The sequence below is a fragment of the Pleurodeles waltl genome, chromosome 11 (genome assembly GCF_031143425.1).
Source record: "Pleurodeles waltl isolate 20211129_DDA chromosome 11, aPleWal1.hap1.20221129, whole genome shotgun sequence".
Taxonomy (NCBI): domain Eukaryota; kingdom Metazoa; phylum Chordata; class Amphibia; order Caudata; family Salamandridae; genus Pleurodeles; species Pleurodeles waltl.
Window position 1 is genome coordinate 805,598,950 of NC_090450.1, and position 27,795 is coordinate 805,626,744.

General features: G+C 46.1%; 1 protein-coding gene across 2 annotated transcripts in view; it reads left to right on the forward strand.

Annotated features, from left to right (window-relative positions):
- EWSR1 (EWS RNA binding protein 1) overlaps window positions 1-27,795 on the forward strand; it is a 376,243-nt gene that overhangs the window by 262,558 nt on the left and 85,890 nt on the right. For both annotated transcript variants that reach the window (XM_069214565.1, XM_069214566.1), the window contains exon 12: window positions 17,412-17,541. In XM_069214565.1, coding sequence (XP_069070666.1) covers window positions 17,412-17,541 — 130 coding nt within the window. The remainder of the gene's footprint in view (window positions 1-17,411; window positions 17,542-27,795) is intronic.

The following is a 27,795-nucleotide window of genomic DNA, read 5'->3' on the forward strand; positions in this document are numbered from 1 at the left end:
TGGTGGAATTCCACAAATCTAAACAAAGGGCGTCCATTTTAAGACCCTGTGCCTCAGACCATAATTACAACAGATTCATCAAGGATTGGCCAGGGAGCTCACCTCAACAATCACAACATCCAAGGACAGTGGTATGCCCAACGCAAACAGCTACACATAAATCACTTGGAGTTGTTGGCTGTCTTTCTAGCACTCAAAGCTTTTCAGCCTCCTCTCATTCACAAGAATGTCCTGATCAAAACAGACAACATGACCACCATGTATTACCTAAACAAACAGGGAGGGACACATTCGTCTCAACTCTCCCTCCTAACTCAAAAAATTTGGAAATGGGCAATACACAACCAAATTCACCTGGTAGCACAATACATTCCAGGGATACACAACCAATCGGCAGATGTTCACAGCAGAAATCATCAACAAACACACGAGTGGGAGATTCACCCTCAAGTACTTCAAAAATACTTTCAGCAATGGGAACACCAGACATAGATCTGTTCGCCACCAGCGAAAATGCAAAATGCCAAAACTTTGCATCCAGATACCCACATGCCTTATCCCAGGGCAATGCTCTATGGATCAATTGGTCAGGGATATTTGCTTACACTTCCCCCCCCTCTCCCACTCATTCCATTTCTAGTCAACAACGTCAAAACACACTCGATATGATACTCATAGCACCAACGTGGACACGTCCACCGTGGTACACAACACTTTTAGACCTGTCAGTCTAGACGTTAGATGGCGGATTTATTCAAAGCATGTGATTCTACAGCACTACATGCCACAAACGGATGTCTACTTGATAAGTAATATTTTCCTTGTCTCACACATTATGGGATTTTTCTCCTCGTCTAGGGACTGAAAGCTTGCTGACGTATCACAAGGATTAAATGTCACCCTAGACCTTGGACTCTCAGTCTGTGGCAATTTGGTTTCTTAAATCTCGGAGGTTGGGCACTTGCAGTTACTTCAAGAATGCATCAATATTTTAAAACGCTTGCTCTAAAATGTAAAAGGTTTGCTTCTTGCTGTGCTTTATTCACCATCAACCAGTGGCGGTCTCCCGAAGTGACCTTGTGAAATACTTAATATACAGTCAAATGGTTTAGCTTACATTTCCAGTACAGCACATTTTGTATTTGTAAACTGTACAGCTATCCATGTTCAAAATCCCGGTGATTAAGGTTTTTGTAGAATGTTAAAAGGAGGATCCCACCAAGGACCATCCTACCTTTTTCTTGCTACTTTAATATTGTCTCAGCAAGATTAATGGGCCATCCTTCAGAGCCTTAACATAAAAAAATATGAAGGGAAATATAAACAGTCTGTTTACCACGTGTGCTCTCTTTAAGAGCCATACATTCAGTTTCTTAGAGATGGTTGGTTCTGACAGCATTCAAAGTGTGTTTACACAAGGTGATTTTACCTTTTCGGTTCTGTGGTAGAGGTACGTACTCTTTCCTAAACCTCTGGATCATTAGGTGTAAATAGGATTGTAGTACATTATATTAATATACCCAGATCGTTCAGAAGCCTCTGACTATTTATGAGCATGTTTAGGAAACATTTTTAAGTCTGGGTTGTAAGTGACTTGGAAATATGTTATGCATGTGCCAACTGCACATTGAGTGGTAAGCAAACTCGTACCAGACTTAAAAAGAGTGCTGCTATGACTTTCCTGGGAAACATAACACTACCCAACACGAACAGTCATCTCTGTTGTATCCAGGACGTGCTCTTCACACAAAGGCCACAACCAGCCAGGCAGCTGGAAATGATTGGCCAGGTGGTCTTTAGAACCTTATTTCATACATTGCATCATGCACACGCTAGCCACTGCTGGTATCTGTGTACTGCTTTACAGTCTGTGCAGAACATGACAAGTATCTACAGCAGCACATGCTCTGAATGGAAAACATTATCCTGTAAGCAAGTGGTTGTAGCGTGTAGTTCTGTAGATTCACATGCATCCCCACCCACAGCTCTGTAACCATGTGGCTCTGATCATAGTTCTTTTCCTTTAATAACTAGTTTTGTTTAGAAATACCCATGTGCACCGTACTGCCTCCAGTCGACTCTCCATATTGTCACTTGTCTAACATGGAGTTGGTGCCCAGGTAACATTGCCAACTAAGGAGAAGTCAAAATATACCTTATGACTCGAAACACTTATTCGAAGAAAAACAACCTGCAAATGTCTGAGCCCAACACTAGATGGCAGAGTATGCAGAATACGTGATTCTACAGTACTACACACTATGAACAGATGGTTACAGGGCAAACATTTTCCTTTCAGTTCAAGGAAAGATGTGCAAAACATATAAATGAAGTCTGTAAATGCTACAGATCAGGCCTTGGGTAACATGAATGATTTGCAAAGCCACTAAAAGTGTGTTCAGCCATTAATTGGACCACATAGACATGCTTGGTCTCCCGTAGCTGGTGATCATTAATATTAAAGCACAGGTTGGTTTAGAGTAGGCCACGGACCACTTCCGATATGTGGACATTCAGATCACAAGCAATGGACACCAGGCACAGGAAATAAATGAAACATCTCTGCTCACATGCTAAACGTGACGTGGAGCAAATTTGGTGGTAGAGGGACATTAGTTAAAATGATTATCCTCCCACCTCTGGTGTATGTGCCAGGATTTTCCCCCAAAGTTTCAGCTGTTCCCTTTCACTTCCACAATCTGCAATAGCGCGATTCCTATACGATGGACTATATCAGATTGCCTTTAAAAAATGTGTGATCACCATACAACTGTGATTTTTAGCATTGATTGAATATTTCCTGACCACTAGGTCCCATGTGTCAGTGCTGAATTCAGTGTATAGAACGATATGGCCTCTATTTTACTCTATCTGCTCTGAAGGGTTGATCTAGCCCCGCCACCTTAACATTGTTGAGCTGGCTTTCAGTGCTTAATTGGATTAAATGTGGTAATATACTGACTGCAGAAATGCTGTTGTCGAAACTGGCATAAGTATTCTAAAGGAGTTTGGGGCTTTTGCTCCTGGGATCATAGGTATCCTAAACTTGGGGATGTCTGTACATGTGAGCACATTAGAGCATTTCTACATATATCGTAGAAGCCTATAACCTGTATAGCTCATAGTTCTATCGCTATGTACAATCACATCATGGCCTTGACACATACTGGAAGGACCTAACTGCCTTACTGGAATATAACCCAATTGAGGTACAAATTACAATGTTAGCCCTGGAGGGGAAAGACATCTTGAAAATATAACTTGCTGTAGTAATACACCAGTCCCGTGGAACGCTGTGAGATGGATGGGCACAAGGTTTAGGCCCATTCAGTGACTGGGTGGAGGGTGACGATGGGCCCTCGAGTGCTGGCTGTTTCCATGCAGCTGAGGCTTATTAACTGAAATATCACCATTGTGTTTTACAGCCCGACTACACAAAGCAAAGTGAAAGGATTAGAACTCCATTATCTTAGTTTGGTGGTGGTGGGTGGGTGGTATTGAGGATGTTAGGGGTGGAGGTGGATTTGGGGGCTATCGATGTCCTTCCAGAACTTTGGTGGCACTGGGGCTAATTAGCGAAATGAACATTCCACAACATTGGCGATCTGACAAAGCTCCTACACTACAAAAATGGACTCACTCATGATACAATGTTCCACAACTTCTTAGTATCTATACAGGGTTGCCCCCAGAAATGCCAAAAAATAGGGTTATATGGTGGAATTAGTCCAAAGAATGGACTGGTGTGAAGGCTTTGCTGGTAACTGGCATTGAAAACTTGCCTATGGAATTGTGGCTTAATACTGGGTTGTGTATTAATGCTGTCTGCTGGTTTCAAATGTGAAAACTAATACGTGATTAAAAAAAAAAAAGTGGATTTGAACCTGACGTGCACATCAGTTAAGTCATCTGTAGGTCTTTTTTTTTTTTTTTTTTTTTGTACAAGATCCTAATTTCTCCTTTTATTAGCACATGCTTAAACAGCAGTGCTAGTTAAAAGCAGATGATGGCACTTCCAGGGCATTCGAATCCTTTGCTCATGACAAAATGGCTGTTTTTTTTTTTTTATGTCTAGAATTTTGCAAAGTGGATGTTTTCCAAAGGTCCATGATTGGCTTTTGTGATCTTTCTACGTACAGAAGGTAAAGCAGATTCTTACTTACGTATGGTGTTTCTTTGGAAACTTTTTTGCTTAAACCACCGGATATAGTTTTGCGGGTTTGGCATTACAGTTGTTTTGATTCTGTTTATGAATGTTGGTAGGAACGTTCCATGCCAGAAAAGAAAGCTGCTTCTCTTCAACAGTGGATCACCAGCAATTAATACTATCTTTTTTAGAGTTTTTTTTTTTTCCCTAGAATTTTAATAGTTTAATAGAATTTTCAGTTTTTTGATAAAGTGGAAGGTAGGCTTTACGTTATAGGTATATACCTTTTCCCTGCCTTCTAGGTATTTTTTGCCACCAGGGACCCCCTACTCCAGTGCATAAATGTCATTAAAAGGGCAAATGCTATCGATCAATTGTTTTCCAAGCTGTAGGTCACTGCCTTCTGGTGGGTCGTGAGTCGATTTTTGATGGATCGCAAAAAGTCTAAGCAATAAATAAAAATGCCTTTAAAATCTGTATTTATCTTGTTTCGTTTTGATGCATTTCAAAGACAAGTTTAATTTCAGGCTGTGTCTTCTGACAAATTGCCGATTTGTTTTTACTATGGGAATTGATGTATACACACTCTTCACCTAAGTCAGAGAATGAAAATTAAATTATGGGACAATCTTGCTGAGTGAAAGGAAATGCTGTAGGATGTTTTTGCAACACAGCAAAATGTAAATAAATTTGCACGTTCAGCAGTTAGGAAAGCAAAACTGAAGCACGCTTTTTGTTGACATTTTGAAGTGTGATGGGAACAAGGATTTTAATAGAATCAAGACACTTGTTGGTTGTACTAAAGATTGCGGGGGGTCATTACGACCCTGGCGGTCGGTGTAATAGTGGCAGTAGTACGCCAGCAGGCTAGCTGTACATACAGACACTATTAGGACATTGGCAGTTTGGCCAAACCGCCAATTTAACACACTGACCGCGGCTTCTGTACTGCCACGAAAACCATGGCGGTAGGCACTATCAGTGCCAGGGAATTCCTTCCCTGGCACTGATAGGGGGTCTCAATCAGTCACACACACAACACCCCCCACCCTCCTCCCCTGTTGGAGAACCCGACTTACCTGCTTGCAGGGGGTCCTCCGGCAGGAGACGGGACACAGCGCTGCTGCCAGTAGCAGCATCCGCCAGCAGAACACCGCCAGGCCGTATCATGAGACATGATACGGTCGGCGGCGTTCTAGTGGCGTGGTGCTGCTGCTGGCAACCGCGCCCCCTGTCCGCCGCCATAACAGCTGGAATTCTGCCAGCCTTCTGGCAGAATATCGGCTACGGTCCTATTTTGGTGAACGGTTGATAGCCATGGCGACGGTATGTTGGCAGCCGTCACCGTGGCGCTAGGCGGCATTTGCTGTCAATGTTATGAGGGCCTCGGTGTGCAATGTAGTTTTATCATAAAAATGCATGCAAATTTGGTGTCCATTTTAAATGCAAAATGTTTGGTTTGTAAATTAGTGCATTACCACACAGTGCTTTAGTTACATTAAGAAGTGGCCCGCCTCATGTCCAGTTAAGCTAGATGAGTTGCGAAAGTTTGTCATTATTAAAAATAAAATAAAAAAAATAATTATATATATATATATATATGTATGTATTAATGTTCGATGGCGTGTAGCTGCAGATACACATGCTGTGCATTAGTCCACCATCTAGTGTTGGGCTCTGAGTGTTACAAGTTGTTTTTCTTCGAAGAAGTCTTTTTGAGTCACAGGATCGAGTGACTCCTCTTTGGTTCCATTGCGCATGGGCATCGACTCCATTGTTTTTCTTTCCGCTGTCTGGTTTGGCCGTGTTTCCTTTCGCTTCGAGATTTCGATTCGGAAAACTTTAGAAAACTCACTTTTCGTCTGTATTGTATCGATTGAGTTCATAATCTGCTATTGACACAGCACTACCGTCAAACAACTTTTTTCTCCTTCGTGGCGTGCGCGCCCAACTCTGGCCTATTCGGGCCGACCGCGTGGAAGCCTCATGGACTGGACTCCATTCAGATTCTGTCCTCTGTGCCACGCGAAGTACCCGTATACAGACCAGTATCTGGTTTGCAATCTCTGCCTTTCCCCAGACCATCGGGAAGAATACTGTGAGGCCTGTTGATCCTTCTGATCGAAAAAGACTCTTAGAGACAGAAGGGCAAGAAGGCTCGAAATGGCGGGGAACATCTCGACGTTGAAGAGGGAGAGTTGATGCAGACTGCAGTCTCTGTTCCAGATTCAGAGTCCGAGCAGGAATCCGACAAAGACAGACCAGTCACAGCAGGACAACATGTGATTAAGTCTGCCCCTGCACCCTCACAAAAGAAAAAACACAAGGCCTTGGGTACATCACTGCCGGAAGGCCATGGCTCGGCCCGAAAAAAGACTGTCGGTGACCAATTTTCCAGTTCGGCACCGAAAAAGGCCACTCCTCCGAAAACATCGGAGACAACAAAGAGCTCAATTTCAGACTCTACTAAACACCACTTTTCGGAGTCGAAAATTAGAAAGCCAGTTTCGGAGCCGAAACCTTCGTCCTCCATCTTTTTCGATTCCGAAAAAGCATGCTTCGGAGCCGAAAAGGCCAACTTACAGAGGAGCGTGGACTTTTCAAAGAGACTTAAAGAAAGCCACAAAACCTCTAAAGAGGAGTTAGAGGTACAGCCAATTCTAGAAGTTATGGCTGAAAGGCAATCCAGGATCCACAGCCATAAGGAAACAGGGAGAATTCTGACAGCACTGCCTTTAAAAACAGAGGAAGCTAGCTTTTCAGGAGGAATTGGACACTATGCAGACTCCAGCTAAAGTGCCAAAGCAGAAGAAGAAACCACCACCTCCTCAATCTTCTCCTCCTCATTATCCACCTCATTCTCCCCACCTACCTACCTCTCCTCCTACCAGCCCTACATCAGTGCAGTCACCCACTCATTCTTATGATTCACAACAGGACAATGTGGATCTATGGGATCTTTATGACCCAGATCCCATTCCAAGTAACGATCCAGACAGCTGTCCCTCTAAACCATCACCACCTGAGGATAGTACTGTCTATAACCAAGTCATAGCTAGAGTTGCAGCGTATCATGGTGTTACCATGCATACAGAGCCCCTAGAAGAGGATTTCTTATTTAACACTCTATCTTCAACACATTCTAGGAATCAATGCCTCCTGATGCTCCCAGGCATGGTAAAACATGCGGATCAGATCTTTAGTGAACCTGTTAAAGCATGCATCATAACACCTAGGATAGAGAAGAAATATAAACCTGCACCCTCTCACCCTGATTATATCACCCATCAGGTACCTCCTGATTCTGTGGTAGTTAGCACTGCCAGGAAGAGAGCAAATAGTCATTCATCAGGAAATGCACCCCCTCCTGATAGAGAGCAGGGAATTCGATGCTGCAGGGAAAAGAGTTGCGTCCCAGGCTGCAAATCAGTGGAGAATAGCCAACTCGCAAGCACTATTACCTCGCTATGACAGAGCCCATTGGGCCGAGATGCAAGACATAATACAGCATCTCCCCAAAGAACACCAGAAAAGGGCACAACAAGTAGTGGAGGAAGGGCAAGCCGTTACAAGCAATCAAATAAGATCGGCCCTAGATGCAGCAGATACAGCTGCTAGGCGTGTCAACCCTGCAGTCACTATACACAGGCATGCATGGCTCAGATCTTCTGGATTCCAGCCAGAAATACAGCAGGCTGTGTTGAACATGCTGTTCGACAAAAAACATATTTTAGTAGACACAGCCATAGAGAAATTGCGAAAGGACTGTGACACAACAAAGGAAATGGGTGCACTCTCTTCTGCACCATATAGGTGGTCCTTTCGTAAACCTAAGTTTCGTGGTGGTTTCAGAACACAGCCCTCCGAGGCATCCACCTCACAAAGCCAACCTACCAACTGCAATACCAATGTGGTAGTTTTAGGGGCACATATAGAGGACAATACCCCAGAAATAGAGGGAAATTTCAGGCCTCTAAGCAGCCTTCACAGCATGCAAAGCAGTGACTTTCCTCATTCCCTTCCACTCCACACCTCTCCTGTAGGGGGAAGACTCCAACCGTTCCACACAAATTGGCTAAATATTACCATAGACAACTGGGTGCTGTCAATTATCCGCAATGGCTATTGCCTAGAATTGATACACTCCTCCAAGTATTCCACCAAGGTCTCACAAACTATCCACAGAACACACAATTCTGTTACAAAAAGAGGTCCAATCTCTACTACTCAAACAAGCAATAGAAATGGTTCCACAGTCTCAAATAGGAACGGGAGTTTATTCGCTATCTTTTCTAATTCCCAAGAAAGATGGTACAGTCCGGCCAATATTAGACCTCAGGCCTCTCAATCTTTACATCCTGTCAGAACATTTCCACATGGTAACTTTACAGGATGTAATCCCACTACTACAAAAACAAGATTTCATGACAGCCTTAGACCTCAAATATGCGTATTTTCACATACCCATCCATCCTGCACACAGAAAATATCTCAGGTTTGTCATTCAGGGGAAACACTACCAATTCAAAGTGTTGTCCTTTGGAATAACAGCACCAATGGTATTCACAAAGTGCTCGTCAGTAGTAGCAGCCTACCTAAGAAGACAACATATACATGTCTTTCCATATCTAGACGATTGGCTAATAAAATCAAGCAGTCATCCACAATGCCAAAATCATACGCATTATGTAATACAAACCTTACACACACTAGGCTTCTCAGTAAACTACCAAAAATCACACCTTCAACCAGCACAAATACAACCGTATTTGGGTGCAATACTAAACACTCTGCAAGCTCTTGCGTATCCTAATTCACAAAGAATACAAGCTTTCCAAAATATAATCACACAAATACAAACAAATAAACAATACACAGTCAGATTGGTCATGAAAATGTTTGGAATGATGGCATCATGTATTGCAATTGTACCACACACAAGACTAAACATGCGACCCTTACAACAGTGCCTTGCACAACAATGGTCAGAGGCACACGGTCAACTTCAAGATCTAGTGTTGCTAGACCGACAAACATACATTTGCCTTAAGTGGTGGAATTCCACAAATCTAAGCAAAGGGCGGCCATTTCAAGACCCTGTGCCTCAGACCATAATTACAACAGATGCATCAATGATTGGTTGGGGAGCTCACCTAAACAATCACAACATTCAAGGGCAATGGGATGCCCAACACAAACAGCTCCTCATAAACCACTTGGAGTTATTAGCTGTCTTTCGAGCACTCCAAGCTTTTCATCCTCTTCTCACACAGAAGAATGTTCTTACCGAAACAGACATGACAACCATGTATTATCTCAAACAGGGAGGGACACATTCATCCCAACTGTCCCTTCTAGCCCAGAACATTTGGAAATGGGCAATCCACAATCAAATTAATCTATTGGCTCAATACATTCCACCAGCAAACATTTTAAAGGGAAGGCAAAACCACTACCTTTGTAAAATTCTCCACCACATTCGCCACAACTTTTTTCTCACCACCACCACCTGTTAGCCCACCACCATTGTCTTCACCAACACACTCCCACACTTATTCGCGTGGTCATGCAATTGATCCCTGGGATTTGTATGATCCAGATCCCATACCACTGATTAAATGACCCAGACCTTTATCCTTCCAAACGTTTGCCACCAGAGGATACAAGAGCGCATACACAGGTCATTTCAAGGGCAGCTGCGTACCATGGGGTACTTATGCATAGTGAGCCCTCAGAAGAGGATTTCCTTTTCAATACACTATCCTCCACGCATTCACGCTACCAGTGCCTGCCAATGTTACCTGACATGCTCAGGCATGCAGGCTAAATATTTAAAGAACCTGTTAAGGCTAGGATTTTAACACTAAGTATAGATATAAAATACAAGCCTGCACCTACAGATCCAGCTTACATCACACATCGGGTACCACCAGACTCTTGTCGTCAATGCTGCCAGAAAAGGTGCCAATAGCCCATCTTCAGGGGATACCCCTACCCCTGACAAAGCAGGAAGTTTGATGCTGCTGGTAAAAGGGTTGCCACACAGGCAGCAAACCAATGGCGCATTGCCAATTCACAAGCCTTGCTAGCAAGATATGATGGGGCACACTGAGTCGCAATGCAGGAATTGTTACAACACCTGCCAAAAGAACATCCAAAAAGGGGTCAACAAATTGTTGAAGGTCAGGCAATAAGCAACAACCAGATAAGGTCTGCTTTTGATGCTGCAGATACAGCAGCTAGGAACGTAAATACTGCTATAACCATACATAGACATGCATGGTTAAGATCTTCTGGTTTCAAACCAGAAATACAAGAAGCAGTACTGAATATGCCATTTGACAAACACCTATTTGGTCCTGAGGTTGACACAACAATCGAAAAACTCAGGAAAGATTCAGACACTGCAAAAGCAATGGGAGCCCTATACACAACACCTTATAGAGGCTCCTTTCGTAAACAGCAGTTTAGGAGGCTTCAAGCCCCAATCTACAGATGCTGCCACCTCCCATCCTAAACAAGGCCAATGGCAATACCAAAGAGGGGCATTTAGAGCCTCTTATAGAGGGCAACACTTCAGAGCCCTAGGAAAATTCCAGGCCTCAAAAAGTGTCATTACTCCATCAAAACAGTGACTTCCTAAGCATACCACAACCCCACACATCTCCTGTAGGGGACAGACTGCAGCAATTCCACTCCCAATGGCAAAATATCACCACAGACCAATGGGTGCTTTCAATTATCCGCAATGGTTATTGCCTAGAATCGATTTCTACCCCTCCAAACATTCCTCCTCGTTAGCACAGGCTGGCCCCAGAACACAACGTTCTGTTACAGCAAGAAGTACACTCTCTACTACTAAAAGAGGCAATAGAATTAGTTCCAAAATCTCAACATGGAACAGGGGTATACTCACTATACTTCCTCATTCCAAAAAGGATGGCACTCAGACCCATTCTAGAGCTCAGACCACTAAATCTATAAATCCTGTCAGAACACTTTCACATGGTGACTCTGCAGGACGTCATTCCGCTACTACAAAAACAAGATTACATTACTGCATTAGATCTCAAAGATGTGTATTTTCATATCCCCATACATCCAGCTCACCGAAAATACCTAAGGTTTGTGATGGCGGGAAACTACTATCAATTCAAAGCTCTACCATTCGGCATAAAAGCTCCAAGAGTATTCACAAAATGTCTAGCAGTAGTAGCCGCTTACCTAAGAAGACAACACATGCATATCTTTCCTTATCTAGACAATTGTATAATATTGCTTGATTTTATTTGCTAATGTCAACACTCAATACACAATAGAAACCCTACACATTAGGGTTCACGATCAATTACCAAAAATCTAATTTTCAACCAGCACAGGTTCAACCTTACCTAGGTGCTATTCTCAATACACAAAAAGCCTTAGCCTATCCAAATACAGAAAGAAGATAAGCTTTTCAAAATCTCATACCACAAATGCAGCCAAATAAACATTACACAGTAAGGTTTATCATGAGACTATTAGGAATGATGGCATGCATTGTAATAGTACAGAATGCAAGGTTAAATATGGGAACACTACAACAGCGCCTCTCAACAATGGTCTCAAGCACAGGGTCAATTGCAAGATCTAGAGTTAGACTGCCAGACGCACATGTCCCTTCAATAGTGGAATCACAGCAATTTAATGAAGGGGCGGTCATTTCAGGACCCTGTGCCTCAGACCACAATAGCAACAGATGCATCAATGATAGGTTGGGGAGCTCATCTCAACAACCTTACCATACAAGGGGAATATAATTAAAAACAGTTAACTTATCACATAAACCATTTAGAATTGTTAGCTGTGTTCCTTGCCTTCAAAGCGTTTCAACCCCTTCTCAAACACAAAACTGTCTTGATAAAAACAGAAAATATGACAACCATGTATTATCTGAGGAAACAAGGGGGGGACACATTAATCTCAACTGTCACTTCTAGCCCAATTTGGAAATGGGCGATTCACATTTACTTACTGGCAGAATACATCCCAGGAATACACAATCACCTAGCAGACCTGCTAAGCAGGACACCCCAACAGATACACAATTGGGGGATTCATTCTCCGGTACTTCCAAAGGTGGGGGACCCCAGAAATAGACCTCTTCGCAACAAGCGAAAAAACAAAATGCCAAAACTTCGCATCCAGGCACCCACACCCTCTGTCCAAGGCCAATGCTCTATGGATCAACTGGCCGGGGATATTTGCTTATGCATTTCCCCCTCCCGCTAATTTCATTTCTGGTCAACAAACTGTGTCAAACTTCTCTCACTACGATTCTCATAGCCCTCATGTGGGCACGACTACATTGGTACACAACACTCCTAGATCTGTCAGTAGTACGTCACTGCAAACTTCCAAACAGACTGGATTTGTTAACACAAAACAAAGGTCAACTCATACACCCCAATCCCGGTGCTCTCACGTTAGCGATTTGGCTCCTGAAGTCATAGAATTTGGATACTTGCAACTTCCATTAGAATGTATGGAAGTTCTCAAACAAGCATGCAAACCCACAACTAGACAACGCTATGCTAACAAGTGGAAATGTTTTGTTTATTACTGTCAAACTAAAAATATTGACCCACCTACAGCATCAATACATGATATTGTATGCTACCAACTTCATTTACAAAAGGCAAATTTAGCTTGCTCATCTATTAAAATTTAGCTTACTGCCATATCTGCATACTCACAAACTATACAACATAACTCTCGTTGGAGTTCCAGTTATTAAAGCCTTCATGGAAGGACTAAAATGTATTATTCCACCAAGAACCCCACCAGTTCCTGCTTTGAATCTAAATATTGTACTCAAATCTGATGGGACCACCATTTGAACCCATGCATTCGTGTCAGATTCAATTTCTAACTTGGAAAGTTGCTTTCTTAGTAGCAATTACTTCATTAAGAAGTTAGTGAAATACAGGCATTCACTCTGGAGGAACCCTTTTTCCAATTACACAAGCATAAAGTTGTACTTGGAACTAGTCCAAAATTCTTGCCAAAGGTGGTTTTTCACATAAACCAAACAATGGAATTGCCAGTTTTCATCCAACAGCCAGATTCAACTGTTGAAAGAGCCCTTCACACTCTTGACCTTAAAAGAGCTCTAATGTATTATGTGGATAGTGCAAAAGAGTTTAGAAAAACTAAACAGCTTTTCGTTGCCTTTCAACAACCACATAAAGGTAATCCTATCTCTAAAAAGAGATTAGCTAGATGGATTGTTAAATGTATTCAAACATGTTACATTAAGGCAAAACAACAACTTTTGATAATGGCTAAAGCTCATTCCACTAGGGAAAAAAAAGGTGCTTCTATGGCATTTTTAGGACACATACCAATGGCAGACCTATGCAAAGCAGCCACTTGGTCTACACCGTATACATTTACAAAGCATTACTGTGTGGATGTATTTTCAAAGCAACAGGCCAAAGTTGGTCAAGCTGTACTAAAAACATTATTTCAACCAACTTCAACTCCTACAGGCTAGCCACTGCTTCTTTTGGGGAGAGCAACTGCTTTTTACTCTATGCATAGCATGTGTGTAAGGAAATGCCTCCTTGGCATGGTTGCCCCCTGACTTTTTGCCTTTGCTGATGCTATGTTTCAATTGAAAGTGTGCTGAGGCCTGCTAACCAGGCCCCAGCACCAGTGTTCTTTCCCTAACCTGTACTTTTGTATCCACAATTGGCAGACCCTGGCATCCAGATAAGTCCCTTGTAACTGGTACTTCTAGTACCAAGGGCCCTGATGCCAAGGAAGGTCTCTAAGGGCTGCAGCATGTCTTATGCCACCCTGGAGACCTCTCACTCAGCACAGACACACTGCTTGCCAGCTTGTGTGTGCTAGTGAGGACAAAACGAGTAAGTCAACATGGCACTCCCCTCAGGGTGCCATGCCAGCCTCTCACTGCCTATGCAGTATAGGTAAGACACCCCTCTAGCAGGCCTTACAGCCCTAAGGCAGGGTGCACTATACCATAGGTGAGGGTACCAGTGCATGAGCACTGTACCCCTACAGTGTCTAAACAAAACCTTAGACATTGTAAGTGCAGGGTAGCCATAAGAGTATGTGGTCTGGGAGTCTGTCAAACACGAACTCCACAGCACCATAATGGCTACACTGAAAACTGGGAAGTTTGGTATCAAACTTCTCAGCACAATAAATGCACACTGATGCCAGTGTACATTTTATTGTAAAATACACCACAGAGGGCACCTTAGAGGTGCCCCCTGAAACTTAACCGACTGTCTGTGTAGGCTGACTAGTTCCAGCAGCCTGCCACACCAGAGACATGTTGCTGGCCCCATGGGGAGAGTGCCTTTGTCACTCTGAGGCCAGTAACAAAGCCTGCACTGGGTGGAGATGCTAACACCTCCCCCAGGCAGGAGCTGTGACACCTGGCGGTGAGCCTCAAAGGCTCACCCCTTTGTCACAGCCCAGCAGGGCACTCCAGCTTAGTGGAGTTGCCCGCCCCCTCCGGCCACGGCCCCCACTTTTGGCGGCAAGGCTGGAGGGAACAAAGAAAGCAACAAGGAGTCGTCACTGGCCAGTCAGGACAGCCCCTAAGGTGTCCTGAGCTGAAGTGACTCTAACTTTTAGAAATCCTCCATCTTGCAGATGGAGGATTCCCCCAATAGGGTTAGGATTGTGACCCCCTCCCCTTGGGAGGAGGCACAAAGAGGGTGTACCCACCCTCAGGGCTAGTAGCCATTGGCTACTAACCCCCCAGACCTAAACACGCCCTTAAATTTAGTATTTAAGGGCTACCCTGAACCCTAGAAACTTAGATTCCTGCAACTACAAGAAGGACTGCCTAGCTGAAAACCCCTGCAGAGGAAGACCAGAAGACAACTGCCTTGGCTCCAGAAACTCACCGGCCTGTCTCCTGCCTTCCAAAGATCCTGCTCCAGCGACGCCTTCCAAAGGGACCAGCGACCTCGACATCCTCTGAGGACTGCCCCTGCTTCGAAAAGACAAGAAACTCCCGAGGACAGCGGACCTGCTCCAAGAAAAGCTGCAACTTTGTTTCCAGCAGCTTTAAAGAACCCTGCAAGCTCCCCGCAAGAAGCGTGAGACTTACAACACTGCACCCGGCGACCCCGACTCGGCTGGTGGCGATCCAACACCTCAGGAGGGACCCCAGGACTACTCTAAGACTGTGAGTACAAAAACCTGTCCCCCCTGAGCCCCCACAGCGCCGCCTGCAGAGGGAATCCCGAGGCTTCCCCTGACCGCGACTCTTTGAATCCTAAGTCCCGACACCTGGGAGAGACCCTGCACCCGCAGCCCCCAGGACCTGAAGGACCGGACTTTCACTGGAGGAGTGACCCCCAGGAGTCCCTCTCCCTTGACCAAGTGGAGGTTTCCCCGAGGAACCCCCCCCTTGCCTGCCTGCAGCGCTGAAGAGATCCCTAGATCTCCCATTGACTTCCATTACAAACCCGACGCTTGTTTCTACACTGCACCCGGCCGCCCCCGCGCTGCTGAGGGTGAAATTTCTGTGTGGGCTTGTGTCCCCCCCGGTGCCCTACAAAACCCCCCCTGGTCTGCCCTCCGAAGACGCGGGTACTTACCTGCAAGCAGACCGGAACCGGGGCACCCCCTTCTCTCCATTCTAGCCTATGTGTTTTGGGCACCACTTTGAACTCTGCACCTGACCGGCCCTGAGCTGCTGGTGTGGTGACTTTGGGGTTGCTCTGAACCCCCAACGGTGGGCTACCTTGGACCAAGAACTAAGCCCTGTAAGTGTCTTACTTACCTGGTTAACCTAACAAATACTTACCTCCCCTAGGAACTGTGAAAATTGCACTAAGTGTCCACTTTTAAAACAGCTATTTGTGAATAACTTGAAAAGTATACATGCAATTTTGATGAATTGAAGTTCCTAAAGTACTTACCTGCAATACCTTTCGAATGAGATATTACATGTAGAATTTGAACCTGTGGTTCTTAAAATAAACTAAGAAAATATATTTTTCTATATAAAAACCTATTGGCTGGATTTGTCTCTGAGTGTGTGTACCTCATTTATTGTCTGTGTATGTACAACAAATGCTTAACACTACTCCTTGGATAAGCCTATTGCTCGACCACACTACCACAAAATAGAGCATTAGTATTATCTATTTTTACCACTATTTTACCTCTAAGGGGAACCCTTGGACTCTGTGCATGCTATTCCTTACTTTGAAATAGCACATACAGAGCCAACATCCTACAATGTGTATCTGCAGCTTCACATGCTATCTAACGGAAAATGTCACTTACCCAGTGTACATCTGTTCGTGGCATGTAGTGCTGCAGATTCACATGCACCCTCCCTCCTCCCCGGAAGCCTGTAGTCATTGTAGTTTCTTATTTGTACATATTTATATACAGTTACATGTGCATGGACATCTTATTTACTTATTACTTTTATAGCACATTTACATTCTTTCACTCTATCACTCCTTCCTACACCCTTTTGCGGGAAAACAATCTCACAAAGGAGTCGATACCCATGCGCACTATGACCGAGAGGAGGAGTCACTCGATCCGTGACTCGAAAAAAGACTTATTTGAATATAAACAACTTGTAACACTCCGAGCCCAACACCAGATGGCGGAAGCTATGCATAGTATGTGAATGTGCAGCACTACATGCCTCGAACAGATGTACACTGGGTAAGTGACATTTTCCATATAGTTAGAAAAAGTTTGAGAAGCACTGCTATCAATGTTTGTTTTCTCTCTATTGAGGTGTTGAATAGTGTATGCTCAGTCAGAACAGAGGTGGCTCCCAAGGTTTGGGTCATTTTCCTGATTATTGGAGTGTGAAAACGTAAAGTTAATGTAGAAATAGCTGTATTGCAAGGTCATTTTTGGGTTTTTTATTAAGGATTACCGACATTGGAAATATTCAAATTGCATATGCCATGTTGAATTAATCCTTGAAAATAACGTAAATAGTGAGTTATTTTTGTCTTAGAATATGATGTAAAACTAGACACCTTTCGTGTAGTCAGGAAACAGCGACCATTTCAAAATTCTGAATCTGTTATAGGTTATGAAAGAATTTGATCTTGTCGGATTACAAATTTATGAGTAAAATGAATAGATGTGTTATCTCAGAAGCTAACTGGTTACAGTATTATCTATAGCAATGTACAGCAGGGTTTTCTTGGACTAATTCACCATTTAGAAATGGTCAGGCTTCTAATGCTATCTTTTTGGGCAGATAAACAAGAGAACCAGTCAGCCCATGGTGAACATCTTCATGGATAAAGAGAGTGGCAAACCCAAGGGCGATGGTACTGTATCATTTGAAGATTCAACTACTGCAAAGGCTGCTGTTGAGTGGTATGATGGTAAGTATGTTACATTACCCTTTTTGATTCCGCTTGACAGCGCAGATGTCCGCAGACAATTATGTGAGCGTCTCTAGTTGGTTCCACCTACATGTTGGGTGCCAGGAGTACGTGTTTTTATTTTTTAAGCCCACAACTTCTGCCCATCGAGAGTGCCCCATCAAGAGTGCCTGTCCACGCAGCTTTGGTTATTTTGTTCATATAGCAAGCTGGCTGAGCTTGAACTTTAAGGGAAAGAGACATGACATTGTAATGCTTCAAAAGGTGTCTTGGACAACCAGATCATATGTGGTGTTTGCCTTTTTCTGGCAGCAGCACAGATGGGAGGAGATCAGTCATTAATCTGTATTGATTTTTAAGTCTGGCTAAACAGTGCAACTGATACCTAAACTTTTAGCATACACCAGTATTGGTCTACTTTTCTTTGCTTCTGCACAAATTATATTCATTTCCATGTTTTTTACTTGAAATGCTTCATATTACTATATAACATTCCTGTTAAGCCAAACCTATTGCCGATGTTTTGAACCTGTTGAGCCCACATTAGAACTACATTGATACCAGTTGCATGATTCTATGGGGGTGCCTGTGCAGCCTTACGGGGTCTGGCTGCCAGCCCACGTTGCTGCTGACCCTAGACACTGGTCTGCTCTCCTGCTGGTGGGCCTGGCTCAGGCAGAGGAAGGCAGAACAAAGGGTTTTCTGTTAAGGAGAGGTGTGACTACCTCCCCCTCTGTATTGGGTGTCAAAGGGCTGGGGTGGCCTCTGAGTGCCGCTAGACTGCTTTGAAGGGCACATTTGGTGCCCTCCATGCATAATCCGGTTTGCACCAGTTCAGGAACCCTCTGTTCCCGCTCTAGTGTGAAACTTCACATGGGGATTGGGGGGGGGGGGGGGGGGTGTTCCCCTGTCCAGCTTCTCCCCTAGGGAGGTGCCCAGATCCTCTGCCAGGTGGCCACTTGATTCTGCCATCTGGAAAATAAGATGTGCAGAGGCCCCTGGGAGCATCTGACTGGTTAGGCCAGGAAGATAAAGTCCTTGACCCCCTCTGACACGTGGGTCACCCAAGAGAGAGCAACCCCCTTTTAAGGGTTATTTAAGGGCTCCCCCGCGGGGGGTCCTCAGATTCATCAAGCAAGACGCTAAAAGGAACTCTCTGGTAGACATCTTCTGCTCTTGGCCTCTGGAACCACTGGTAGTCTGCTATGGAACTGAAACATGTCTGCTTCTGGTGGGAAGGCTTGCATCGCAACATTGATGTTGCAAATTCCTCCAGAATCCGAAAAAACAAAGGCTGTGCATCCTCCAGGGTCATAAGGACTCTGTTTGCACCTGGAAGCATGAAGGAATCTCCCTTGGAGTGAAGGAGTCACTCCCCTGCATCCACAGGCACCCGAATAAAACATCGACCGGCTGGTGGGATCTGCTGTCCCACGGACATCGAAAGGCTCTGCGTAACTGATGGTGGGTCTGTGGCCTCCTCTGATTGCTGCTCGTCTTCTGACCAACTTGAGAGACTGTGGGCCCTTGCTCATGCCACTGAACTGGAATCCCTGTGCACCTCGACTGTTGCTCTTGCCAAGCCTTGCTAACTCTTCCTCCAGGAGATCTTCAGTCACCAAGTGTAAGGAAATCCCTCCTTGGCATGATTACCCCCTAATTTTTTGCCTTTGCTGATGCTAAGTTATGATTTGAAAGTGTACTGGGACCCTGCTAACCAGACCCCAGCACCAGTGTTCTTTCCCTAAACTGTATCTTTGTCTCCACAATTGGCACAACCCTGGCACTCAGGTAAGTCCCTTGTAACTGGTAGCCCTGGTACCAAGGGCCCTGATGCCAGGGAAGGTCTCTAAGGGCTGCAGCATGTCTTATGCCACCCTGGGGACCCCTCACTCAGCACATGCACACTGCCTCACAGCTTGTGTGTGCTGATGGGGAGAAAATGACTAAGTCGACATGGCACTCCCCTCAGGGTGCCATGCCAACCTCACACTGCCATGCCAACCTCACACTGCCTGTGGCATAGGTAAGTCACCCCTCTAGCAGGCCTTCCAGCCCTAAGGCAGGGTGCACTATACCACAGGTGAGGGCATATGCGCATGAGCACTATGCCCCTACAGTGTCTAAGCAAAACCTTAGACATTGTAAGTGCAGGGTAGCCATAAGAGTATATGGTCTGGGAGTTCTTCTTGTAATTGTCCAAAATTGCAATCTAACGATAACGTTCTAAGAGCAGCAAGATAATCATCAATAGTCTCATCAATTTCTTGTTTCCTGTGGAAAAATTTGTATCTTAGAATACCAATACATACTTTAGGTGAAAAATAATGTTCAAAAACACTGATAGCACTATCAAATGCATTTTGATCCCCTTCTCCGCCCCCAGCTTTAGTTGCTTGGTTGTATGCCTTTAAACCTTTCGGGCCAACACAATGCAAGAAAATCCTTTTCTTTTGTTGGAGAGGCATGTCACCTTGGATATCAATAGTATCAATGTAATTGAGAAAGAATGCTTTCCATTCTGGCCACTTCATGCAAGGAGCGCCACCTGCAGGCCAGAACGATTGTGGAGGAGGAAGAGAAAAACTCTGGGCACACGTATTGCTAATGCGTGCTTCGAAGGTTGATCAGATAAGTTAAGTAGCAATGACTACAATGGCACAGCGCGTGCAAGCAGCAGAGTCAAGGTGTTCCTCCGTAGTTAACCGTCCTGCTGTCACTGGTTGAACTGATTTAGAACGAAAGTAAATGGACGTAATAAATGTGGCGTAAAACGCCAGATGATAGAGAAAAAAATAAATAAATTGTCATACACGAACTCCACAGCACCATAATGGCTACACTGAAAACTGGGAAGTTTGGTATCAAACTTCTCAGCACAATAAATGCACACTGATGCCAGTGTGCACTTTATTGTAAAATACACCCAGAGGGCATCTTAGAGATGCCCCCTGAAAACATACCCGACTTCCAGTGTGACTAGTTTTTGCCAGCCTGCCACACACCAGACATGTTGCTGGCCAGATGGGGAGAGTGCCTTTGTCACTCTGTGGCCAGGAACAAAGCCTGTACTGGGTGGAGGTGCTTCTCACCTCCCCCTGCAGGAACTGTAACACCTGGCGGTGAGCCTCAAAGGCTCACACTCTTTGTTACAGCGCCACAGGGCATCCCAGCTAGTGGAGATGCACGCCCCTCTGGCCACTGCCCCCACTTTTGGCGGCAAGGCTGGAGGAGATAATGAGGAAAACAAGGAGGGAGGCACTCCCCAGTCAGGACAACCCCTAAGGTGCCCAGAGCTGAGGTGACTCTTACTTTTAGAAATCCTCCATCTTGTAGAAGGAGGATTCCCCCAATAGGATTAGGGATGTGCCCCCCCCTGCCCACAGGGAGGAGGCACAAAGAGGTGTAGCCACCGTCAGAGCCAGTAGCCATTGGCTACTGCCCTCCCAGACCTAAACACATCCCTAAATTCAGTATTTAGGGGCTCCCAGAACCAAAGAAGACCGATTCCTGCAACCTAAAGAAGGACTGCTGACCTGAAGCCCTGCAGTGAAGACTGAGACGACAACTGATTTGGCCAAAGCCCCACCTGCCTGTCTCCCTACTTCAAAGAAAACTGCAACAGCGACACATCCAACAGGGACCAGTGACCTCTGAAGCCTCAGAGGACTGCCCTTCATCTAAAGGACCAAGAAGCTCCCGAGAACAGCGGCCCTTTTCAACAAACTAAAAGTTGTTTCTTTGTTGCAGAAAGTTGCAAAGACCCCACGTTTCCTGCCGGAAGCGTGAGACTTTCCACACTGCACCAGACGCCTCCGGCTCGACCTGCAGAAAAACCAACACCTCGGGGAGGAGTCCCCGGCGACTGCGGGCCCGTGAGTTGACCTCCCTGAGCCCCCACAGCGACGCCTGCAGAGGAAATCCAGAGGCTCCCCCTGACCGCGACTGCCTGTAACAAGGGACCCGACGGCTGGAACCAACACTGCACCCACAACCCCCAGGACCTGAAGGAACCGAACTCCAGTGCAGGAGCGACCCTCTGCCTAGCCCAGGTGGTGGCTACCCCGAGGTCAACCCCCCCCCCCCCCGTGCCTGCCTGCATCGTTGAAGAGACCCCCGGGTCTCCCCATTGCTTTCTACAGAAAACCCGACGCCTGTTTGCACTCTGCACCTGGCTGCCCCTGTGCCGCTGAGGGTGTACTTTCACGCTTGTCTCATTTCCCCCCCCCCCCCATCGGTCTGCCCTCCGAGGACACGGGTACTTGCCTGGCACCCCTGTTTCCATTGAAGCCTATGTTTTGGGCACCTCTTTGACCTCTGCACCTGACCGGCCCTGAGCTGCTGGTGTGGTAACTTTGTGGTTCCCTTGAACCCCCAACGGTGGGCTACCTTGGACCCAACTTTTAACCCTGTAAGTGTTTTACTTACCTGTGCACTGAACAATTACTTACCTCCCCCAGGAACTGTTGGTTTTTGCACTGTCCATTTTTAAAATAGCTTATTGCCATTTTTGTCAAACCTGTACATGCTATTGTGATTATTCAAAGTTCATGGAATACCTGAGTGAAATACCTTTCATTTGAAGTATTACTTGTAAATCTTGAACCTGTGGTTCTTAAAATAAACTAAGAAAATAATTTTTCTATATAAAAACCTATTGGCCTGGAGTAAGTCTGAGTGTGTGTGTACAACAAATGCTTAAATGCTCTGATAAGCCTACTGCTCGACCACACTACCACAAAATAGAGCATTAGAATGATCTACTTTTGCCACTAGCTTACCTCTGAGGGGAACCCTTGGACTCTGTGCACACTATTTTTTACTTTGAAACAGTATATACAGAGCCTACTTCCTACACCAAGAATCCCTGGCCTCCAGCACTCTGCAGCTCGAAGATCAACCCATGTCCTGCAACATGATATTTCTGTTTTGTTGTGCTGCTGAGGCCTCCTTGTGATTCCCTGTGTCCATTGCCTGTGAGTCACTTGTGTGGGCTCCAACGACTTTTGCTGGCCTTCCTGCATGCTGAGTGCCAGCTCGGTCACCCTGCAAGGGTAGAGTCTCCTGGACCTTGCTTGTCTCCAAAACTCTGCAAATACATCTTCAGCTCCAGCTTGCATTAGCCAGTGCTTGTTGATCAGGCTAGTAATTGACCTTCCTGCAGTCCGATGACCTTCAGGGGACAACTAATAGGAGACTCTTGGGATCTTAAACAGCTTCTGGACACCACAGCTAGTCTTCTACCTCAGGCTTGTTGGAACTTCCTCTAGGAGTGTGGGCATTGCCACCAGCACCACTTTGGCACCTCCGTGGGTGCTGGACCCTGTCCCCTTCCTTTTCAGGTCCTCCATGTCCAGAATCCATCCCTGGGTTCCACCGACCTGATCCACGGATTGAGACAGCAGCTGGACAATCAAAGGCTTTCACTGACTTCAGTGAGTCCTTTCTCCCCTCTTCATCTGGGTCCCCTGGTGTAGGTACTTACGTCTTTAGGGAATCCTTGGGTAGGGGCACTCTCCAGTCTTCCTCTTAGTTAGTTTCCTCGGGTTCCACTGGGAAGGGTCCTGAAACCAACCACTACTTCCCTGTATTAGTCTGTAAGACCAGAGCGGCCTGGCACCGGCATGTAGGTACTCCCCTCGGTATTCCCTTTGGAGTGAGTGTGACTACAAGGGAACCCCCCCCCCCCCCCCCCCCCCCCGGCACTAGCCAGACCAGAGGCCATCCGCCCCGACTCGGCTATTATAGACCTACCACACCATAAACTACCTGTTCAGGTAGGCCATTCTTTATTCACTTTGAGCACTTCACCTATTGCTAGTGCTCCGACCCTGACGAATGTCCCTGACCTACCAGCACTTTGTGAGGGCAGAAACATGTTGGTCATGCGTATTTCTTTTTAGACTCTAAGAAACATTATCCTCGAATGAGCCTCCTCCCCTGTTCTTAACCTTACCAACATGCACCCCCATTAAAACTAATTAGTAGCAACCGGTGACATGTATTGTAGGAAGTTGGCTCTGTATGTGCTATCTCAAAGTAAGGGATAGCATGCACAGAGTCCAAGGGTTCCCCTTAAAGGTAAAATAGTGGTAAAAAGAGATAATACTAATGCTCTATTTTGTGGTAGTGTGGTCGAGCAGTAGGCTTATCCAAGGAGTAGTGTTAAGCATTTGTTGTACATACACACAGGCAATAAATGAGGAACACACACTCTGAGACAAATCCAGCCAATAGGTTTTGTTATAGAAAAATATCTTTTCTTAGTTTATTTTAAGAACCACAGGTTCGAATTTTACATGTAATATCTCATTTGAAAGGTATTGCAGGTAAGTACTCTAGGAACTTTGAATCATTACTTTAGCATGTATACTTTTTACATAAAACACAATAAGCTGTTTTAAAAGTGGACACTTAATGCAATTTTCACAGTTCCTGGGGGAGGTAAGTTATTGTTAGTTTTAACAGGTAAGTAAGTCACTTACAGGTTTCAGTTTTTGGTCCTAGGTAGCCCACCGTTGGGGGTTCAGAGCAACCCCAAAGTTATCACACCAGCAGCTCAGGGCCGGTCAGGTGCAAAGGTCAAAGAGGTGCCCAAAACACATAGGCTATAATGGAGAGAAGGGGGTGCCCCGGTTCCAGTCTGCCAGCAGGTAAGTACCCGCGTCTTCGGAGGGCAGACCAGGGGGGTTTTGTAGGGCACCGGGGGGGGACACACAGTAGCACAGAAAGTACACCCTCAGCAGCGTGGGGGCGGCCGGGTGCAGTGTGCAAACATGCGTCGGGTTTCCTTCAGTTTTCAATGGGAGACCAAGGGGTCTCTTCAGCGATGCAGGCAGGCAAGGGGGGGGCTCCTCGGGGTAGCCACCACCTGGGCAAGGGAGAGGGCCTCCTGGGGGTCACTCCTGCACAGAAGTTCCGTTTCTTTAGGGGCTGGGGGCTGCGGGTGCAGGGTCTTTCCCAGCCGTCGGGAAATGGAGTTCAGACAGTCGCGGTCAGGGGGAGCCTGGGGATTCCCTCTGCAGGCGTCGCTGTGGGGGCTCAGGGGGGACAACTTTGGTTACTCAGTCGTAGAGTCGCCGGAGGGTCCTCCCTGAGTTGGTGGTTCTCCACCAGTCGAGTCGGGGTCGCCGGGTGCAGTGTTGCAAGTCTCACGCTTCTTGCGGGGAGTTGCAGGGGTCTTTAAATCTGCTCCTTGTAACAAAGTTGCAGTTCTTTTTGGAGCAGTCCCGCTGTCCTCGGGAGTTTCTTGGTCTCTTGGAAGCAGGGCAGTCCTCTGAGGATTCAGAGGTCGCTGGTCCTGGAGAAAGCGTCGCTGGAGCAGGGTTCTTTAGAAGGCAGGAGACAGGCCGGTAGGACTGGGGCCAAAGCAGTTGGTGTCTTCTTTCTTCTTCTGCAGGGGTTTTCAGCTCAGCAGTCTTCTTCTTCTGTAAGTTGCAGGAATCTAAATCTTTAGGTTCAGGGAAGCCCTTAAATACTAAATTTAAGGGCGTGTTTAGGTCTGGGGGGTTAGTAGCCAATGGCTACTAGCCCTGAGGGTGGGTACACCCTCTTTGTGCCTCCTCCCAAGGGGAGGGGGTCACATCCCTAATCCTATTGGGGGAATTTCTAAAAGTTAGTCACCTCAGCTCAGGACACCTTAGGGGCTGTCCTGACTGGCCAGTGACTCCTCCTTGCTGTTTTCTTTGTTTCCTCCAGCCTTGCCGCCAAAAGTGGGGGCCGTGGCCGGAGGGGGCGGGCAACTCCACTAAGCTGGAGTGTCATGCGGTGCTGTGACAAAGGGGTGAGCCTTTGAGGCTCACCGCCAGGTGTTACAGCTCCTGCCTGGGGGAGGTGTTAGCATCTCCACCCAGTGCAGGCTTTGTTACTGGCCTCAGAGTGACAAAGGCACTCTCCCCATGGGGCCAGCATCATGGTTCTAGTGTGGCAGGCTGCTGGAACCAGTCAGCCTACACAGATAGTCGGTTAGGTTTCAGGGGGCACCTCTAAGGTGCCCTCTGTGGTGTATTTTACAATAAAATGTACACTGGCATCAGTGTGCATTTATTGTGCTGAGAAGTTTGATACCAAACTTCCCAGTTTTCAGTGTAGCCATTATGGTGCTGTGGAGTTCGTGCTTGACAGACTCCCAGACCATATACTCTTATGGCTACCCTGCACTTACAATGTCTAAGGTTTTGCTTAGACACTGTAGGGGCACAGTGCTCATGCACTGGTACCCTCACCTATGGTATAGTGCACCCTGCCTTAGGGCTGTAAGGCCTGCTAGAGGGGTGTCTTACCTATACTGCATAGGCAGTGAGAGGCTGGCATGGCACCCTGAGGGGAGTGAAATGTCGACTTACTCATTTTGTTCTCACTAGCACACACAAGCTGGTAAGCAGTGTGTCTGTGCTGAGTGAGGGGTCTCTAGGGTGGCATAATACATGCTGCAGCCCTTAGAGACCTTCCCTGGCATCAGGACCCTTGGTACCAGAGGTACCAGTTACAAGGGACTTATCTGGATGCCAGGGTGTGCCAATTGTGGAATCAAAAGTACAGGTTAGGGAAAGAACACTGGTGCTGGGGCCTGGTTAGCAGGCCTCAGCACACTTTCAATTCAAAACATAGCATCAGCAAAGGCAAAAAGTCAGGGGGTAACCATGCCAAGGAGGCATTTCCTTACACAAACCCCCCCCCCCCCCCCCCCCCCCCCCCAAACGAAAGAGGATGAGACTAACCTTTCCCAATAGAGTCTTCATTTTCTAAGCGGAAGAACCTGGAAAGGCCATCTGCATTGGCATGGGCAGTCCCAGGTCTGTGTTCCACTATAAAGTCCATTCCCTGTAGGGAGATGGACCACCTCAACAGTTTTGGATTTTCACCTTTCATTTGCATCAGCCATCTGAGAGGTCTGTGGTCAGTCTGAACTAGGAAGTGAGTACCAAAGAGGTATGGTCTCAACTTCTTCAGGGACCAAACCACAGCAAAGGCCTCCCTCTCAATGGCACTCCAACGCTGCTCCCTGGGGAGTAACCTCCTGCTAATGAAAGCAACAGGCTGGTCAAGGCCATCATTTGTTTGGGACAGAACTGCCCCTATCCCATGTTCAGAGGCATCTGTCTGCACAATGAACTGTTTAGAATAATCTGGAGCTTTTAGAACTGGTGCTGAGCACATTGCTTGTTTCAGGGTGTCAAAGGCCTGTTGGCATTCCACAGTCCAGTTCACTTTCTTGGGCATTTTCTTGGAGGTGAGTTCAGTGAGGGCTGTCACAATGGATCCATATCCCTTCACAAACCTCCTGTAATACACAGTCAAGCCAAGGAATGCCCTGACTTGAGTCTGGGTTTTTGGAGCTACCCAGTCCAGAATAGTCTGGATCTTGGGTTGGAGTGGCTGAACTTGGCCTCCACCTACAAGGTGGCCCAAGTAAACCACAGTTCCCTGCCCTATCTGGCATTTGGATGCCTTGATAGAGAGGCCTGCAGATTGCAGAGCCTTCAAAACCTTCTTCAGGTGGACCAGGTGATCCTGCCAGGTGGAGCTAAAGACAGCAATATCATCAAGATAAGCTGTGCTAAAGGACTCCAAGCCAGCAAGGACTTGATTCACCAACCTTTGGAAGGTGGCAGGGGCATTCTTTAAACCAAAGGGCATAACAGTAAACTGATAATGCCCATCAGGTGTGGAGAATGCTGTTTTCTCTTTTGCTCCAGGTGCCATTTTTATTTGCCAGTACCCTGCTGTCAAGTCAAAGGTACTTAAGAATTTGGCAGCACCTAATTTGTCTATGAGCTCATCAGCTCTAGGAATTGGATGGGCGTCTGTCTTGGTGACAGAATTGAGCCCTCTGTAGTCCACACAAAACCTCATCTCTCTCTTTCCATCTTTGGTGTAAGGTTTGGGGACTAAGACCACTGGGCTAGCCCAGGGGCTGTCAGAGCGCTCAGTTACTCCCAATTCCAGCATCTTGTGGACTTCCACCTTGATGCTTTCCTTAACATGGTCAGACTGTCTAAAGATTTTGTTTTTGACAGGCATGCTGTCTCCTGTGTCCACATCATGGGTACACAGGTGTGTCTGACCAGGGGTTAGGGAGAAGAGTTCAGGAAACTGTTGTAGGACTCTCCTACAATCAGCTTGCTGTTGGCCAGAGAGGGTGTCTGAGTAGATCACTCCATCTACTGAGCCATCTTTTGGGTCTGATGACAGAAGATCAGGGAGAGGTTCACTCTCTGCCTCCTGATCCTCATCTGTTACCATCAACAGATT